The sequence below is a fragment of the Lampetra planeri genome, chromosome 10 (genome assembly GCF_965212315.1).
Source record: "Lampetra planeri chromosome 10, kcLamPlan1.2.h2, whole genome shotgun sequence".
In the NCBI taxonomy this organism is placed as follows: Eukaryota; Metazoa; Chordata; class Hyperoartia; order Petromyzontiformes; family Petromyzontidae; genus Lampetra; species Lampetra planeri.
The window spans coordinates 7298513-7316395 of NC_136116.1; the positions used below are offsets into that span (position 1 = coordinate 7298513).

At 43.7% G+C, this 17883-nt stretch overlaps 1 protein-coding gene across 2 annotated transcripts in view; it reads right to left on the reverse strand.

Moving 5' to 3' along the window:
* The window catches only part of LOC144720948 (electroneutral sodium bicarbonate exchanger 1-like), a 76143-nt gene continuing 58260 nt past the window's right edge, over positions 1-17883 (reverse strand). For both annotated transcript variants that reach the window (XM_078598142.1, XM_078598141.1), the window contains 11 exons: positions 17044-17149; positions 15573-15734; positions 14500-14613; positions 12472-12633; positions 9460-9711; positions 8269-8337; positions 6321-6494; positions 5388-5525; positions 4482-4582; positions 3469-3573; positions 1-2000 (listed from right to left, as the gene is read on the reverse strand). In XM_078598142.1, coding sequence (XP_078454268.1) covers positions 1919-2000; positions 3469-3573; positions 4482-4582; positions 5388-5525; positions 6321-6494; positions 8269-8337; positions 9460-9711; positions 12472-12633; positions 14500-14613; positions 15573-15734; positions 17044-17149 — 1465 coding nt within the window. In that variant the 3' untranslated portion in view covers positions 1-1918. The remainder of the gene's footprint in view (positions 2001-3468; positions 3574-4481; positions 4583-5387; positions 5526-6320; positions 6495-8268; positions 8338-9459; positions 9712-12471; positions 12634-14499; positions 14614-15572; positions 15735-17043; positions 17150-17883) is intronic.

Sequence of the window (17883 nt, forward strand, 5' to 3'; positions counted from 1 at the left end):
TTCCAGTTTTATTTAATTTATTGCTTTCCTCATTAAAAACGGGTCATTTCACATCTTTACAAAATACGAACGTTTATGTTTGAAAGATGTAGCTCAATTTTTTTTAAACAAACTCCACTGCTGGGCCCAGAGATAATGAAGCTAGGAAATGTTGGCTTTTTTTTGTCACATACACAATGTTACTGTTCACTGCTAACAGCATGGGACCAACAGTGGCAGTCAGAAATGCTGCATTGTGTATCACTGTGGACCCTAACAGTTGTCCCAAGAGCCTTAAAACTGGGCTCTTTGTACTGTGGATATTGGACGTAAACATGCCTTGTGGCACATATTTTTGTTAACTTTTATTTATTGGGCCAGGTCATGAAATACTACAGGAAGGCCGAGTATTCAAAAACACAGATTTTCACGTTTCTTGTCAAAGGTAGAAATTACACGTAGAAGCTGTTGAAAAAGAATCTTTAAGTACAAACATTAAAAGGAAGAGTTATACTACTTCACAGCCTAATTAATTCAAAAGAGCATTATAGATCTGTAAAAATCAACACCGCTTGATTGCAAAAAGGATAACTGGTGATCTTCTCAGTCAGTCTGGGAGAAACCACATTCGGACTTCTCATGGTAACTATAAATGTGTTATTTCCCAACAGGCAAAATTACTCTCACAAATACAATAGTTCACTTTACCTGGTGGGTAGATTCACCTGCTAAAACACAGTGTCAAGTGAGAATTATAGCCCAGCTTGCAAAATGTGGGGAAAAAAACCCCATCCAGGTCCTTTTAGTACAACTTTAACCCAAAACAGCCGAAGGAGTGCTGGGTAACAAAGTACAGCGATCGTGAAAATCACAACCACTCTACATATGGTCATTCTTCATTATCAAGTTTTCCAAAATTGTCTGTGTTGATCACACTTAAGCAGAAATACAATGGAGATTTGTTAACAAGTAAACTGCATTTATAAGACTTGAGTTACCTAGAAGAAACATAATTAAGGCGACTGGATCAAATGTTGGCAATGACTATAACATTTCTGATGCGCAATGTATAAAACATACAGCTTACAACAAAAGAAATATACACACCACCGTCACACCAGTGAAATCTCTTAAATAAATTAATCCTTAAAGGAGCATTCATCATCATCTGATAAGCATTTTGTTCGACAAACATCTCCCAAAAGTACCATAACGGTTTTCACCAAAATAATGTCGATTGTAGCTGTTATCTAAATATACAAAAATTATGAGTCAAAATTAAATAATGTATGATCGACATGTGCTGTAAACAAAAGCATTAAACAAGTATTACTCAAGGACTACGAGTAAGTGCTATTGAAGGAAGTACTGGAACAAAATACAAATGTTTTTTTTCATCATACTGATGTTATTCAACAGTGAATCGTTTGAAATTAAAGATGCGCTTAATTACATGGCAGTTTTACTTCAGAAGGAACGTTGCAGTCTTAAGCGATCAATGCGAGTCCCTTGGGAAAGGTACCCCCTGTCCATAAAGCTGCATCGCAGTACTTTGCAGTGATTTTTAATTCAAGCTTCTGCATTGCACAATTAAACCTTCCCAATGTAAATCAATGTGCATCGTGATCATCGTGTTCATTAAAGGTGTCGGTTTTTTTTTCATCAGGGCAACAACCGACCCCTTTCTCTGACACCTTATTTCCTTCTCATTGTTTCACAAGATTCAACATTTTTCATTGTTGATGAACGTGTGCCGACGACAAGTTACGAAGCCATGACAAATGAAACGCCATGTTGCTCTTACACGCCGAGCAGGACGAGACGGCACAGCAAGGGTGGCCAAGTGGGACTGGAAATCACAACCGTGGTGGAGGTGGTGGTGGTGGTGGAAGCCGCTGACTGCGAGGCGTTGTGGGGGCACCACGCGATACACGAGTCATCACACCGAGGTTTCCGAAGGTGCATGATGCTCGACACATCCTGGCACCAAGTTCACCTTCTTGCCAGGGTTTTGCCCGGCGCTGCAAAGTTTATCACGCAGACATGTGATGAGGCTGTAATTAGATTGTGTTATAAACTGCGCTGGCATTTATGCCAGCCAAATATATTTTTTGTTTTATAACAGTTGGTTAGAAATTACATTCAAGTACGTTTCGGTAATGCCTTTTAAAGAAACACAAGCTGCTTAATGCCATTCAACGAGAGGCGATCCATGGTTGTTCATCACCGCATGTCACGTCTGTATTTTCTTAAAGTCTTTCAGTCATGGCCTTGCATAAAAATGAAATGTTTTAATGAAAGTAACTGCATTCCTTGTGTTCAATTGTGATACGCTTTAGTCGCTAGCAAGGACGTACTGGTCATCTGCAAGTGATGGACTGCCTGCTCTGAAAGTATAGCATTGACATACAAATCTATATTTCAGTATCAAATATTGGCTCTTTCGATAGAGCTTCATACGAACTATTTATTCAGATTGCAGATGGAAATGCAGAACCATACATCATTACACTTTTCACTGGGGGCATCCACTATGTGCTGGTAAACATGAACAAATAAGCCATCTTCTATTAATATTTCAATATAATATTAATAGTCTCTCCAAATTGAATGGCAGTTAATTATGTTGTTACATATACATCATTCTGGAATAATAATGCATGCAAAATTAACAAAATAGCATACATGTGAAAATGAAAGAAAAATAACGAAAAGTTCACCAACTGATGAACATTAACAGATGCTGTAATCGTGTATTACATGGCAAACTGTTTTATAAGAGGGCATGCATCAGAAACCATGCAAACAAACTCAACGTTGGCATTTTACAAAATCGACACGCGGTGGCAGACTGGCTTACCATTTGTTAAACAGGGGAAGGGGATGAGCTGATGACGGGGATGGGAATGAGAGTGTCGGTTAATGCTAAATATTAAAACACGTAGAAATGTTTTATTCCAAATTAAATCTACAAGATGATACCAAGTTTGTTGCAATGTTCTTATGAATGGAACCGCATGACTCCGCACATCGTCGTGTTTTAAAATCTTTCATAATAATAAATTACAGCCCTTCATCAATTCACTGCTGGATGAAGGTCTCTCCATGCCATGTCAGCCATACTTTGCCATGTTGCTCAGTGGGGGTTGATCGAGGCAACCAGGACTGGTTAAAATATCACCCGCCACCAATGTTAGCTGCGGCCAGGAATGAAATTCAGATCGGTGCGGTGCATTAACCACTGCTCCACTCTTATTAAAGAGCCTGAATACATTTCAATAAACTTTTTTGCACATTCCATAAAAGTCATCCCATGTTTACCAACAGCAAAGCCAATTTCTTCTTCAGCCTTATCTATGGGTTCCTTGTAAATTCTTGATGAATATTAATGCACAACGGTGATATCCCAAATGTATAACATTTATGTATTTCACCGTGCTAAAGATATATATGCTTAGTTAATTTGCAAAACATAGTGATGTGACTCACCTCTCAACATCCACGTGAGTGTTGTCAGTATTGCCAGCCAGAGTTTTCCACACCGCCGTCTTGGACATCTCCTCCGAGATGTTGATGATGGAAGGGTCACGTTGGCTGAAATTCAAAAGGCCGCAAAATGGGCATAACTGGATTATCTGGGCACGATGGTACATGCTTCTAATCCAGCACTTTGTAAACAAGGATTGGTGAATCATGCAGACCTGAGTCTTACAAGTGCTGCAATGTTGGCAGATGGCCAGGAGATAGCAGCACAGCAAATGGGTTTGTCAACCCATCCGTGCAGTTGTTTTGTGTGTTATTCCCTTGTTTATGTGGGGTTTTTCTCCCAGTACTCCTGATTTCTCCCATATGCAAAACGTTTCTTCAAGTAATTGGGCATGCATCACAATAAAAAGGCTCTCCGGAAAATGAGTCTTGAGACTTAATGATGCTCTCCTCTACTCAAAAATTGTAAATGTTGTGGTTTCACGCTTCAACACACCGGTGGGCTAAAGCAGTAAACTATTTGTCTTTTGTCAACGTGGTACTTTTTGCTGATTAGCCGTGTCGGGTGGTGGAGGGTTACGACACATTTATAAATAACGCGATCTAACCAAAAAACGTTGATTATGAATAATATTGGTCGCGAAAGCCTACGTGTTAAACCAATAATATTATTATTGAATCTAAAGATGCAAACAATGAATTATATAAACCATTGAAATAAAGTACACAATATATTAAAATATCCAATGATTCATATTAATGGATGCGATGTTTAGGGGCAAAAGTTTTTCTTTGTATCAGAGAATATTATATATCTTCTTACCTTTAAGGCAGTATTATTGGTGAATGTATTGAGTTTTTGTTGTGCTCATGCACCAATCTCAACGCAAAGCATGTTTTTGTAAGCAAATACATAGCGCTGTGCAGGAAATTGTGCCGCTTGGCTGTGTATTACATGCAGTGTCTATTCTGCATTCATAATACCGAGCTGGCAAATAGGAAAGATGTGGCGTCACCTGAACTTGATGCCCTTGACAGGGATCTTGAGAACGTTTCCTCCTTCCAGTGGAACCTGCACAGTGCCGACCTCGGCCACCTCCAGCATGCGCTGGGTCTCCTGAGGCACACGGTCACACGCACGTTGGGACGATTCAACGACGAACATTAACCACAACGCGCCACCGTCGATGCAACTGCCACGACAGATCGCGCCCTTACGACACGCGTTGCCATTTTGCATGGACACATTTTTATAATCCAACGGCTAATATAAAGTTCGTGAGATGTATTTCTTCTTGAAAGTCTGATAATTTAAACACATTCCAGTAACCGCATTACTTGAACATGTAGGGCGTCAAGCTAAACTGAAAACGAGAATTATTGCCTTTCAAATAAGCAACAGAGACAGGTGGGCATGCAATCATGCAAGGGCACGCTCGGACATCGCCGTACACGCTGGACGTTATAACATACCCGGCTCCGGCTGCCTCCGCTGTTCCTGAGCTATTTGCGTAATGTTTGTGATGGGCCCAGGAAAAAAAAACAGGAAATAATGATGAGGACATGAGCCGCTGGTTCCCTTGTGCTGTGCTTATGGAGACTTCATTGGTGGAACCTTTTTGATAGGCTTGCCGCAATATGTCGATACCACGATATAAGGGGTCCACAATAATCGCATCGTTTGTTTAGCAAATAATAGTCTCACATCACGATTATCGATACTCGTTTTCTTTTATAACTCTAATGACAATATTTGTGAAATAACAAACATCATTTAATATTTCTAAAATACTGCACCTATTACCCGTTTAAAAGAGTGGTTTGTAAACGAGTGCTCTTTGTGGAGTAATCGAGGGTGGGCTTCATTGCTGTTTGCCCACTGTGTGTTACGCGAGGGGCGGTGGTGGGGGCGACGCACACACCTCGCTGTCCTCCTGCTCGCGCAGAGCGTCCTCCAACTTCTTCTTCCTGCTCTCGGGCATGAGGTCGTCGAGCCAGCTCAGCTCCCGCTTGGTGAAGCAGAAGTCCAGCAGCTTGCGGATGAACACCAGCGCCAGGACCTTCAGCAAAATCAACGAGCGCACGGACGCGCGCGCGCGCTCAGGAGTCGCTGAAGCCTCAGCAGAAAACCAAACATCTCCGTCATCCAGAGGATGGCAATACCGAGTGTTGGTTTGCGAATCTATGCATGGATCTTTGAGTATTATCCCCCGTTTATGCCTGGATGGTTATCTCCAGGTACTCCGGATTTCTCCCATATGCAAAACACTGCCTTAAAATGTAATTGGCCAAACATCCCAATGCAGGACCTTCCTCAAAAATAGTTGCATAACTCAGCGGGGCCTTCCTGGATTAATGACTATTTATGCCTGTGTGTCCAGAGAGCGGGGGATCAGGCTGTTATGCATAAAACAGCTGTTATATAAGTTGTGAGCAGCAGAGGCCAATGCAGCAAAATCAAGTCGCGTATCGTGCTACCTGCCTTCACCAACCCGCACTGACCAACGTGATAAAATATTGTCAAATAGCCCCCAAAACTCACATACGTCTGGGCAGGCCCTCATCCAGCAGTAAATCGATAAAAGGGTTGTGCATAAACATTGGTGTTTTATTAAAATCGTGCTTTTAGAGAAGCATGGCCAAAGAGGGTGTGGGAAGGTCCTGCTCCAGACTGTGTGGACTACAGGTCACTTGAAGCGTTTGCGAAGGGTAGCTAATATGGCGAAGAGAGGCCGTCATCCGGCAGTGGATTGACAAAAGGGCTGTCCAGGTCCGTTAATATTATTGCTGCAATGGCTGGAAAGGGGGGGGGGGGGGGATAAGGCCGCCGAAGGTGCTCGTGCTCACGACGGTACCATCATGGGGAAGACGATGGCGGCGGGCGACGCCTTGATGACCCAGAGCAGCACGAGGCAGGTGAACTGCACGGCGGTGAACAGGTGCACCTTGCGCAGCGGCACGTGGCGCAGGTAGATGAAGTCAGGCTGGTGCTTCGCCGGCATTCCGAATAGCTTGATTCGGTCGAAGAACTGTCACGACGACCATTACAAATGAGCAACATTGTCAACATCAACATCATCATCATCATCAGTGTGAGCGTCACAATCATCCCCCCATGGCTCGAATGGATAGTTCATCTTCTTGGTTCTTTCGGTAAAGTCACGTAGAAGGGAAATAATGAAATAATAAAAATAAAACATAATAAAATAATTCTCACGACGTTTCGGCCACAACGCAAGCAGCCTTCCTCAGGTGAAGACCAGGTCTGTCGGAGAGACAGCGTCTGAATGACAGACCTGGTCTTCACCTGAGAACGGCTGCTTGCGTTGTGGCCGAAACGTCGTGAGAATTATTTTATTATGGTTAATTTTTATCATTTTATTATTTCCCTTCTACGTGACTTTACCGAAAGAACCAAGAAGATGAATCCCTACAGTCACGAAAGCTTTAAATTGGATAGTTCATTTGAACAGCTATGAGGTGCTTAAAGTCATGATAACCCCAGATACTATCCATCATTACTGTAATAATTATAAATATTAATAGGACGATTTGAACTTGTAGATGTGAAAAGAGCTAACGCACAATCATTGCTTGTGTTCGCAAAGGCCAATTATTTTTTATGTTTTATGGTGCCCCGTTGGATGACACTGGTGATGGAATTTCAGGCAGAATTAGAGAATGCGCCACAAAGGAGGTGTTGAGCAATAAAATCAGTTCATGTGTAGGAGTGAGTTGGATTGCAGAATTGCAGGACTGTGATAGATGGTGAAAACATGGGGACGACTTCATCCAGCAGTTTATGAACAACAGCTGATTATCACGATTATTTATACATGCTTATATTCACGGGTGGAGCAGTGGGGCTGTATGATTCCTGGTTTCCTCGAGGGTAAATAAAGATTTTGATTCTGATTATCATTTCCCTGCCATTGCTGCCAAACAGTGGCGAGTGAAATCCAATCAGTGGCGAGTGATCTCTAAACTGGCCCTGGGCATCCTCCTCCACCAACCTGCACTGACCAATATGGTGAAATATGGTCACACAAAACAATGACCGGCATCGACGTCAACCATCAATGGATTGACAAGGGTTTGTAAATAACTAAATTTATTATTATGTTTAATATAGAAAGTAGTACAAGTAGGCATCTTTACGCGCAATGCCACATTCAGCAGTGTAAGGCGACACCGGAGTGGCACGTGCCTGAAAAGAGTGAGTCAGCCCCTTGTGATATGGGGCCAATAGCGCAGTGAGTGCATGACTCACAGACCCAGCATTATAACTCCAAGTAGTGGCATACAGGGCTGTACATTTATTTTCTTTAGTCTGTTCTCTTATAACGCGGTAGTTGTGTTTATGAAGAACACCGCGCTATGGATATATTGCGTTATAATACATAATATAGGGTAAAGCAGTCCGCGATAACGTGTGAGATACGTATGCAGGCTAAACAAAGACTGAGGCGCGTGGGTAGCATCTAGCAACAGCATCCTACCTTGTGTTGATGCTACGACGAGGCAGACGTACGACCGCTGATTCCTACTCTCCCAATGAAGTTCTGTTCACTCAATCGTGTGATATGCAATTCGTATCCGCGTTATATCCAATTCGCGTTATAGGAGAGCAGATTATACTCTCAGAAACTCATGGGAACCAGAAAGATTGCTAAGTGAGTGTTCAGTGCAGAGGGTGAGATGCGTAATTTCTGCCAGCGAGTGGTACCACCGTCATACTTAAGTTTTGTCGTTTAACCAGGTGGGAACTAACGAAAGAGACCAAGATAGTGGCATTCACCTCACCTGGATTCCCTTCAAAGAGGAGGCCCCCATGTACAGGAAGACTCCGTACAGCACCGGCATTGGGATGAACTGTGGCACAGGGCGGGGTTACATCAAACTGTGAAAATGCGTTAATAGCGTGTTCTTAATGTTTAAAACACGACTTAGCCAGGAACATTTTCTGTAAACAAAAACACTCGTATTCAATGGTTATCATAAGCTCCTCAATGCCAAACGCCACAAAATGTTGATGCACGGTACAATGTTATTCAAACTAAAAATACATTATTGTGTTCAATGTGCTTTTTTGACAGTTTAAGTGTGAAGCATGATTGTTCCTATTATTGTATATACATTAACACAATAAACCAAGCTTATAGGATTTTAATACCCCAAGCGAGTGCCCTAGTTTTGGTGCAATTGTGGAATTAAGTGCTATTATTTTTGCTTATTTCAATTAGTGTTTAGCCATTCCAGCATAGCGCCATTTGATGTAACCAATAAAATGACAATGAGGTACTGTCCTTGATATTCCCAAAGCAGCCCGACTCTGTGAACATGCACCCAATATAAAACGATTGTGAAAAAAATATCTCAGCAATTAGAGGAGAAAATATCCCCAATTGTATCCTGACTGATGAAATACTGCAGATTGCGCAGTGACTTAAATTATTACATGTGAATCGGGTCACGTCAAAATGTACTGCTGCTCAGAGCAGCAATGGGGCGGCCAAACTTCAAATTCGTTAGATAGCTGTTGACTTCGCCACAAAGGATTACTAATTTTTTTTTTATCAACTATGGCTGGATGACAAGCTGAGTTAACCGCTGACCTAGAATTGACCTTCTAACATTTCAATCCATCAGTCAAAATTTACCCAGAGCCACTAGGATGAATAGGCATTAACAAACGCATACAGTACACATAGACCATCAATGCTAATTATAATATGACCCAATCACATAGAAAGCACCTGATCACATAAAGATGCATGCAGCATTACCACCATGCATGGCAGGTTGTCATAGGTGAAAGAAGGGCTTTGCTAGGTGGTGGTCAGCAGAGGGCAGTGTAGTAAAATAAATTATTGCACACGCCAATACATTCGTGCTCCCCCCCTCCAAGTCACCAACCTGTATCGACCGGCATGGCCGAGCACGGTCAAACAACCCCCCCAAGGACCCGCAACAGCATAGGGAGAGTCAAGTCACCTTAAGAACACCGGTCATGAAGACGGAGCAACCCATGAGCACGAAGATCATGAGCCCTGTGACGCGCTGCTCGCGGATGCCCAGGAACTTGGGCTGTTCGCCGGGTGCGGAGCACTCCGACTCGACCTTGAGGCTGTTGACGTGCGAGATGGAGAGCACCGTGGCCGCTACGAACCACGGCAGCCCCATGATGGAGCACACGGCCAGCATGATGGCCACCCACAGCAGGTCCAGGTGGTAGCCGCAGCCCTTCTGCAACACGCCACACACATGGACGGGCAAAAACCGCGCGCTCAGCAATCGGGCCCTAGAGCGTCAGGCTTTCCAAGGAAGACGCCAGGTAAGCAGGTTCTGAGCTGGCACCACCCAGAATCTGGGTACGAATCCAGGTAAATGTAGTGAGTTGGTCTCAGCTTACAAAACACATAATGAAATTGGTTTTTCACAATTTGTCAAAAATGACAGCTCTGAGAAAAAAAGTTAAATTAAGTTTGAATGCCATGTAATGAACACTTTTATAGCAGGGTTTGTGGTTAAGTGCAGCACCTATCGTATGGACAAGGGCTCACTCTTGAAGGTATATCAGAAGTAGTTATGTGATAGTAAAATCCACGGGGCTGTTCTCTAAAATGAACTGCTCTGCAAAAGTTCTAAATGGACACTTTTGGCTCATGATATGGAATCAATAACAACTGGAAAACTGAAATAAAATACCCAACATTTAAAGAATTCTTCGTGCAACTTCAGACCATGACTACACAAAAAACATTGTATTAAATTTGTCTTGTGATGAAATGTACTCTCAGTGGCAGACTGGGTGGGAATGTGCTGCCCCCTACTGTGTAGACGATATGTCACTTGAATGCATCTCAGAGGTAGTTGTGGTATCCACGTAAATGGGCTGTTCACTAGCATGAAGGGTTGGACTGCTCTGCGAGAGATCAAGGTGGGTTTTTTGCCTCATGCTACGATACCGATAGCACAATCAGGATAAAATTTTGGCGAAAGAATATATATTTTAAGTATGGGCCTCCTTGCTCAAACAAGTAGGCAATGCAACAATACAATTATTCATCGATTAAAAAAAAGATATTCTTATGCTCACAATGTCTATGCATTTAAGAATAATTTACGATTTGCGCAAATAATATGCAAACATTACCTTTAGGCCAATGGAATCACAAGACTGAGTAAATGAGATTAAAATACAATTTGGATTGATCTAACCCCTAAATGAAACAACGTTCCAAGGCAGTGTATCGAAACATTGTACATATTTAGTTTATAGAGGGAGGGAGTCTGTCATAGGCATAGTACAAAAGGGAGATTTTGAGCCTGGACTTGAACAACAGCAAGTAGTTGAACATTTGGATGGTTAGGGAAAGGGAGTTCCAGACTAGGAGGGCACCAGAGAAGGGTGACTGAACTCAAACCAAGAAAAAGTTGAAACTGCATGGCGACAGTACAAACAGTCGAAAAAAATTTGATCCTTGAATCAAATCTTGACCTCAAGTGTATTTGTTTAAGTTCAAGTTGATTTCATAATAGCGGTTGCTTGGGTTAGATCGCGTAAATATATAAATGTGTCGTTAAAACCCGCCTTCACCCGACACAGCCAACTAATAAGGGTTGTCACGTAAACAGAACGTGGCCAATTCGTCACTAGTACAGCACACCGGTGTGTTGGAGAGCCAAGCCATAACATTTACAAACTGAGTACGACGTTTAACCCAAAAACCTCTATTATGGATGATATTGGTAGTGAAAGCCTACGTGTTGAACTCAAGTGGATTTGTTTAACCAGGTTAGAACTCAAGAGACCAGGTTGGGTCCCCTTTGCAAGTGTGACCTCAAATCAAGGCAAATGATTGCATTGTGGTGGGGGTTAGAAGGGGGAGGGGGGTGGGCAGGTGAATCATTATACATCTACTCATGAATAAGTGCCGGGCAGCGCTCTCGTCTATCGATGACCCAGGGATAATGGAGCAAAATCACATTTTCCTATGATGGGAACCGAGTTTTCTCATCGGCTGACGAATGTTCATTTCCCACAAAGCATTGTTTATTTTATTGGCGCTGGACGCACGATGTGTCTAGTCAATCCCCAGCCAAGTCATGCACTCCAAACTCGAATTCTGAGTCAGGCACCTTAAAGGCAGTGCCACCCAGCCTGATCGTACTATTACATGTGCAAGTGAATTATAAATTGCAAAAAAAACACACTTTTTGCTTTTAATTAATAATCATTAACAGCCCTTCGTTAATCCACCGCTGGATGAAGGCCTGGTTGGACTTATTCTGATCATATGTTACCATACTAGCCAGTGTAGGATGAAGGGGGGGCGGGGGAGGGGTGCCCAGGATCAGTTCAAACACCACTAGTCACTGGTATTAATAGGCATGCTTGGGATGAGAACTTAGGGAAGGTTGGGGGGCACCTTCATAATATCATTGTAATTGTTTACGCAAGTCAAGCCACATTGAGTTTTGAGACTTATTTTCAGGAAGGTCGTTGCTGTTGCCCAACAGCACCGAAGCCACGAATTCCACCGTAACCTCTGTTTCAACCTCTCGCTCATCAACACAGTACTGAGTTCGGGCCAGGTTTTTATTTTGTAAAAAAAGTTGGCCAACATTGCACAACATTAAGTAATAACTGCAGTTTTATAAATATGTTTTGGTGTAAAAACTCGTGAATAATGGATTGCAAATCACATTTGGCTTATTTTACTGTGGCCTTTTGAGACATTAAATATTAACACAGTTTAAATATATTAAAGTTTGCTCTTTGTCAAGCTGTCTTGGGCTTGACGTGCACATTCAATCTGATTGAAAAACCAATACTCATTTGGGCCATGTTACACGCAAGAAAGGTTAAGTATATTAACACGTGGTTTTCAATATGTTTGACCGCCTCTTGTAAATATGCATGTGCAGACGATTTCACATGTCACACAGAAACACAATCACAGGGTGGCGCAAGGAAACGCACACGGGAAGGTTGGGGGGCACCTTCAGCTTGTGCTCCTTGCGGTTGATGATGACGGCCGTGATCTGCTGGTCCATGAAGACCAGAATGGTGCAGAGAAGAGCAGGGATGGCAGCAGCCAGGATCGTCCACCACGGGTTGCGCCCGATGGGGTCCACGATCCAGCCCCGGTCATCCCGCGTGGGCTGGTGGAATAGCAAGGATGGCCAGGTTAACGCACAACCACAATTCGTCCCAAGGCCATGAGGACATCAGCCAGGCTTGGGTTCATGGCCGGGAACCATTAGGCCACGGTCAATGCCAGGAGACACAAGGAAGTCGAGGTCAGGGACCTTTGAAGTCGAAGCCACTGTCACGGTCAGTCGAGGTCAGGTCCTCTAGGCTGGCTGATTGGCTACATTGAGCACAGCCCGTGGTTGCAGTACAAAAACTGCCAAACACTTTGAAATAAAAACTGATTAATTACATTTTGCCACACCCCACAGGCAAATGTCAAGGACGAGAGCTGATAAAATGTCTTCAAGGACACGATCCTAATAAAAATGTGCCTGCACGCACAGGCGTGCTTCCTGCTTCTCAACCAAACTTATGGTTTCCATCTTTCTTGATTGGCAATCACATCATGTCCATTTATGTTGTACACAACAATACATATATTTTTTCCCAACGGTTCTGAGACCGTAATGGGTGGATTTTTTCTGCATTAGACCCTGCCAAAGAGTAGTCTGGAGGACCCAAGCCTGTGCTCGACTGTTATATCTGCCGTGCAGCAAATTTCCTTCTGATTTATCCGTTTTGGCATGAGTGTTGGAAATATGTGAACAATCCAGAGTGTAGAGAATATGTGCCAGATGGGTTGCATAACTTCAGGTTGCATTGAGCGAGTTTATTTCTGCACCAGGAACCATTAAGCCATTAAACCAAACTCACGCAGGCCAAGATCCACACGTTTCACACAACATTTCAGAAAGTTTTAACAGCAGCTACAGGTCACACAATTAATCTGAAGTGGAACGTTACATAATTCCAGTTATATATTTTAAAATGTTTATATGTTTTACGTGTTTCAATGTAAAATTAACTTGGCAGCAAAGTTGAGACTATTGTGAAGGTAAATTGAAGTGTCTTCTGCTAATACTACAAAAAAAAAACAATAGGGCCACACATTAATTTCCAATGCCGGCTCTATACCAGTGGTGGAAATTACACATTCCCATGGCAATAGCCAGACCAGTCAATGGGTGATCACTGTCAACCTGTTACAACGTGGTCGTGGATGGTAGGTCAAGTTGACCCCCAGCTGGAATTTGAACTTGCAGCTGCTCGATCGCGAGTCAAATTTCTCGAGTCAAAAGGCGCCCCACGGCTGGATTTAGAAGGCACGTTACGAATGATGATGACGACGATGAACTGTGTTTCACACCTGGACTGTGCAGGGGCGTTGCGAAAATCAGCAACCATATCTCTGTACAGTAAATTACAGTAGATACGGCACTTAACACACTCAGCTCGTATTTGATACTTTAGTTATTTTATGTTTCTATGAAAAAAAAATCATTAAGGGGCGAGAGGTCCGGTAACCTTGGTGGCCATTCAATGGGACCTCACCCCCTCTTTTAGGGTCAATTTCAAGGCAATGTCTCTCCCATACATACAAAATAAAAATACATTAAATAAAAAGTACAGCTCTGCAACTACTCATTCACACCACTGCTAGCAGAAGGGTCTCCACTAGTGAGCTTTTGAGAGCCCCTCTAGAGTGTACGTTGGCCTACTCTTCCACAGTAGCCAAAATTATTTTAAGGAGGTAGAAATTTTCACAATTTACCACATCACACGCGATCGGCCGATCGACGATAGAGGTACCCATTTATACTGCTGGCTTGGCAAAAGGCAGCTGAGGAGGGGGAGCATAAGAAACTTTCCCCATTGTTTCAACTGCCGCGCCAGGAGTTCGAATCGAACCGGTGACCTGTACAGCGTGCAGTCCTGCGGCCACCGTGGTTCCTGTACGCACGTGAGAGCACACGGCCGCGAGTGGGCCCCATTACCTTGAATTCGCTGGGAACCTGGAGCTTGGGCGAGGGGATGCCCAGGAAGTAGTCGATGACCACCATGCTCAGGATGGTGAGGAACACGGCAAAGTCGCTCACCGTGGAGCGAACCTGCACCACGATAGTAACGTCACCACCAGCATCAGCCATGATCGCTCCACTGCTGGATGGAGGCCTCAGCAAGCCGTCGCCACCTCTCACAATCCTACGATGCAATAATACGCTTCGCACTTGCACATGGGCTGAGTTTTCTCACTCATTCTCCCTCAGTGTACATCCTCTCGGGAGCAAGTTTCCTCCCTTAGCTGCCACTGTTATTATTCTTGATCATCGGCCATCATTCCTTCTAGCAACCTAACCTGCCCAAGCCCACTTACTTTTCTCAATAGTCAATCTGATATCTATAACCTATGTACGTTCTCCGATCCATGTCCCTCGTCGCGATTCCAAGGATACATCTGTCCATGCTTTATTGCACACTTTTTAGTTTTTGTTCTTAAATGCCCCTGTGTCCGATCCACCCCACAGACACATGCGCAGCAAAACGGCCAAATCACGCTGAACGCGCTCTGGCTCGTCAGGTTTCAGAAGCTGAGCAGATTCAGTCTGGACTGTAAATGGAAGTTAGACTCTGAGAAATAAGAATACTGGCAAAAAGGTCCGATGACGGAAGCTAGACTATCTGGGAATACCAGGCATTATAAGCTTGGGCTGCGAGGTGGCCAGGAGATGGCAGTGAAACAACAGATACTTGAATCTATCTGTGTGGAGTTCTGAATGTTACTCCTTCGATCTTTGTCTTTGTGGTGGGTTTCCTCCGTATTCTTTCGTTACCTTCCACATTAATGCAGACATTCGGTAAAATAATTGTCCAAACATTCCAACATAGCAAGATCCTCTTAAAAAAGGGTCTGGAGACTGAGTGAGGCTTTCCTGGATAAACACAAAGAGTTATTATCAAAAGTTCAAACAATTAGGACCAAATATTATAACATCGTGCTGGTGGTTCGAAACAAAGGCCGTTAAATGATTATTGATGGACCCAATGGGAGTCACTGTCATGTTCACACCTTGGTGGGAAAGTAGCGCATGGTCTTGAACTGCTTGAGGAATCCGGAGAGGAAGAACGTGGCGAAGAAGAGGATGATGGACCAGAAGAGCACGTCAGGGATGTAGGGCCCGTGGTGGCCACACGCCGTCCCCACGAACTCACCGTGTAATTCTAAGCATTTCTGCACGACGAGAGTGGACGAGGACACAGGGACGCCAGGACACAGACAGATGAATAAAGTGACAGAGACCGATATGCAGAGCAGAGACAGAGATGTATCTGGCAGACCAGATACACAGAGGGAAGCAGAGACACAGAGACACACAAGACAGAGATACGGAGAGACACAAATATAGAGATGCACACAGTACATTGGAGTCAGAGATGCCTGGTACTGAGCAGCGCAGGGCACGAATGGTAAGCCTCATGCATCATCATCACTCTGCCGAATTCACCAAACAAAAACGAACCAGCAAAGTTTTAAAATTGTGTGAACATTAAATAATAATAAACTAAAATGAGTGAGGCAAGTTCTACATGTGCTGGTTCATGTGTACACACAAGCCTGCTGTTAAATATGAGCAGCTATGGAATCACTAAATATAATACCAGTACATACCGCACTTAAAATAAAACTTAGGCAACTCTGTATGACGTATGCACTCTCCGTGGTTTTTATAATGTATTTATAAACATATTAACGCAAGTATTCGCAAGGGTGTCAAATAGATACAAAAATTCAGATTTCATATGCTTAAGTCCAACTTCAGATCTTTTGTAGATTTTCAGATCACGTAAGAATTAATCGCGTCTTCGTACTAGCTGTCACCCGATGCCGGATGATACAGCTTTTCGCGGGAAAAGCACGAAAGTGATGGAATGTAAGTGACGTCATTTCCTGTGGGGTCAAACTTTCGGATCGGTCCGAAACTCAACATTTGTTTATTTGGATCATCTGAAAATCCGTTACTCGGCTCAATTTTAAGATTTTTTTTTTATTAATCTGAAAATTAGCCACACGTCCTTAGTATCTATGTATATACATAAGACAGATACTATGCAAGCAAGTATAACAATTCATTGACAGACATAACCGTATTACGGAAGGCAGTAACAAAAAAAAGATTTTAAAAATAATTCGAGAAAAGCAAGTTAAATATCTTGGATAAGTAATGAGATAACAAGAGACTGAATATCATAGTTTGACTTGGAAAATTATCGGTACAAGAATCCGTGGATGACTGCGAATTTGAACAATTAGGTGCAACAAGGAGTATCTTATGCCATGTTCTTGAGGAATATCATGGGCAGAGTTAAATGGAAGAATGCCACGATTTACAACGTCTTTGAGAAAGGGCAAAGCACACAGACAGGGAGATTATAACGGACGTGTTGTCACCGTTGGGTCCGTGTACACCGGGGCAATGGCGTTAGTCCGCCCCCGGGGATGAGTGAGATTTAATAAGACACCGCCAAGAAGGAACACTCACACTGACTGTCAGGTTTCCCCAGGGAATGCTGTCCGCTGTGTGGTTCATACTGTCCCATGCGTCCAGAGTATCGTTGCTCGGAACACTCGGCTCGACGCACACACAGCTGCAACAGAAGTACACGTACGGACATATGCACGCATGCACGTTAAAAACCCACGCCTACAAACCTGGTTTCGGTCCTCTGCAGGCCGCCGCGCCGGGTACACTGGTAGCCGTGTGCTTACGGGCGGCAAGCGACACGACAGCGGAGCAGGACAACGTGCACTCTCTTTTTTTAAGGAATTGATGTGCGCATAGCTTAGCATCACGTAACAGCAGTGTGCAGCCCGGACTAGGTTACACTTTGTTGGCGAGACAAATGGGCGGTGTTAAATCGGTAATGTAAGCACACGTCTCTCAGTTACGTGCGACGTGATGTTAAACGCAGCTCCGTTGCATAACACACACAACGGGTTCCCTCTCCCTACGACACGGTGCGAGTTTATGAATAAGTAAACAACAAGCGGTGGAGAAGTGCTCCGCGCGCTGCACTGTGAAACCGGCAAACTGAGTTTCATTCCTGGCCACGACTAACATGAGTGTGGCGAGTCGTATCTCAACCCGGTCCTGCACCACCTCCCCTCATCACCTTCACGAACCGGCACTGGCCAGCGTGGTGAAGTATGGTCGAGCGAAGCGACACGTCACAATCAGGTATTTACCCAGCGGTGGTTTGACCAAGTGGCTGTAAAATATCAAACGCAACACGGCACCGTATTTCTGTTTGCATGCACGCATTTATTTCCCCGCACCGTCGTTTTCATATCCTTTCAATTTTTTTCGCAACACGTCGCCCGC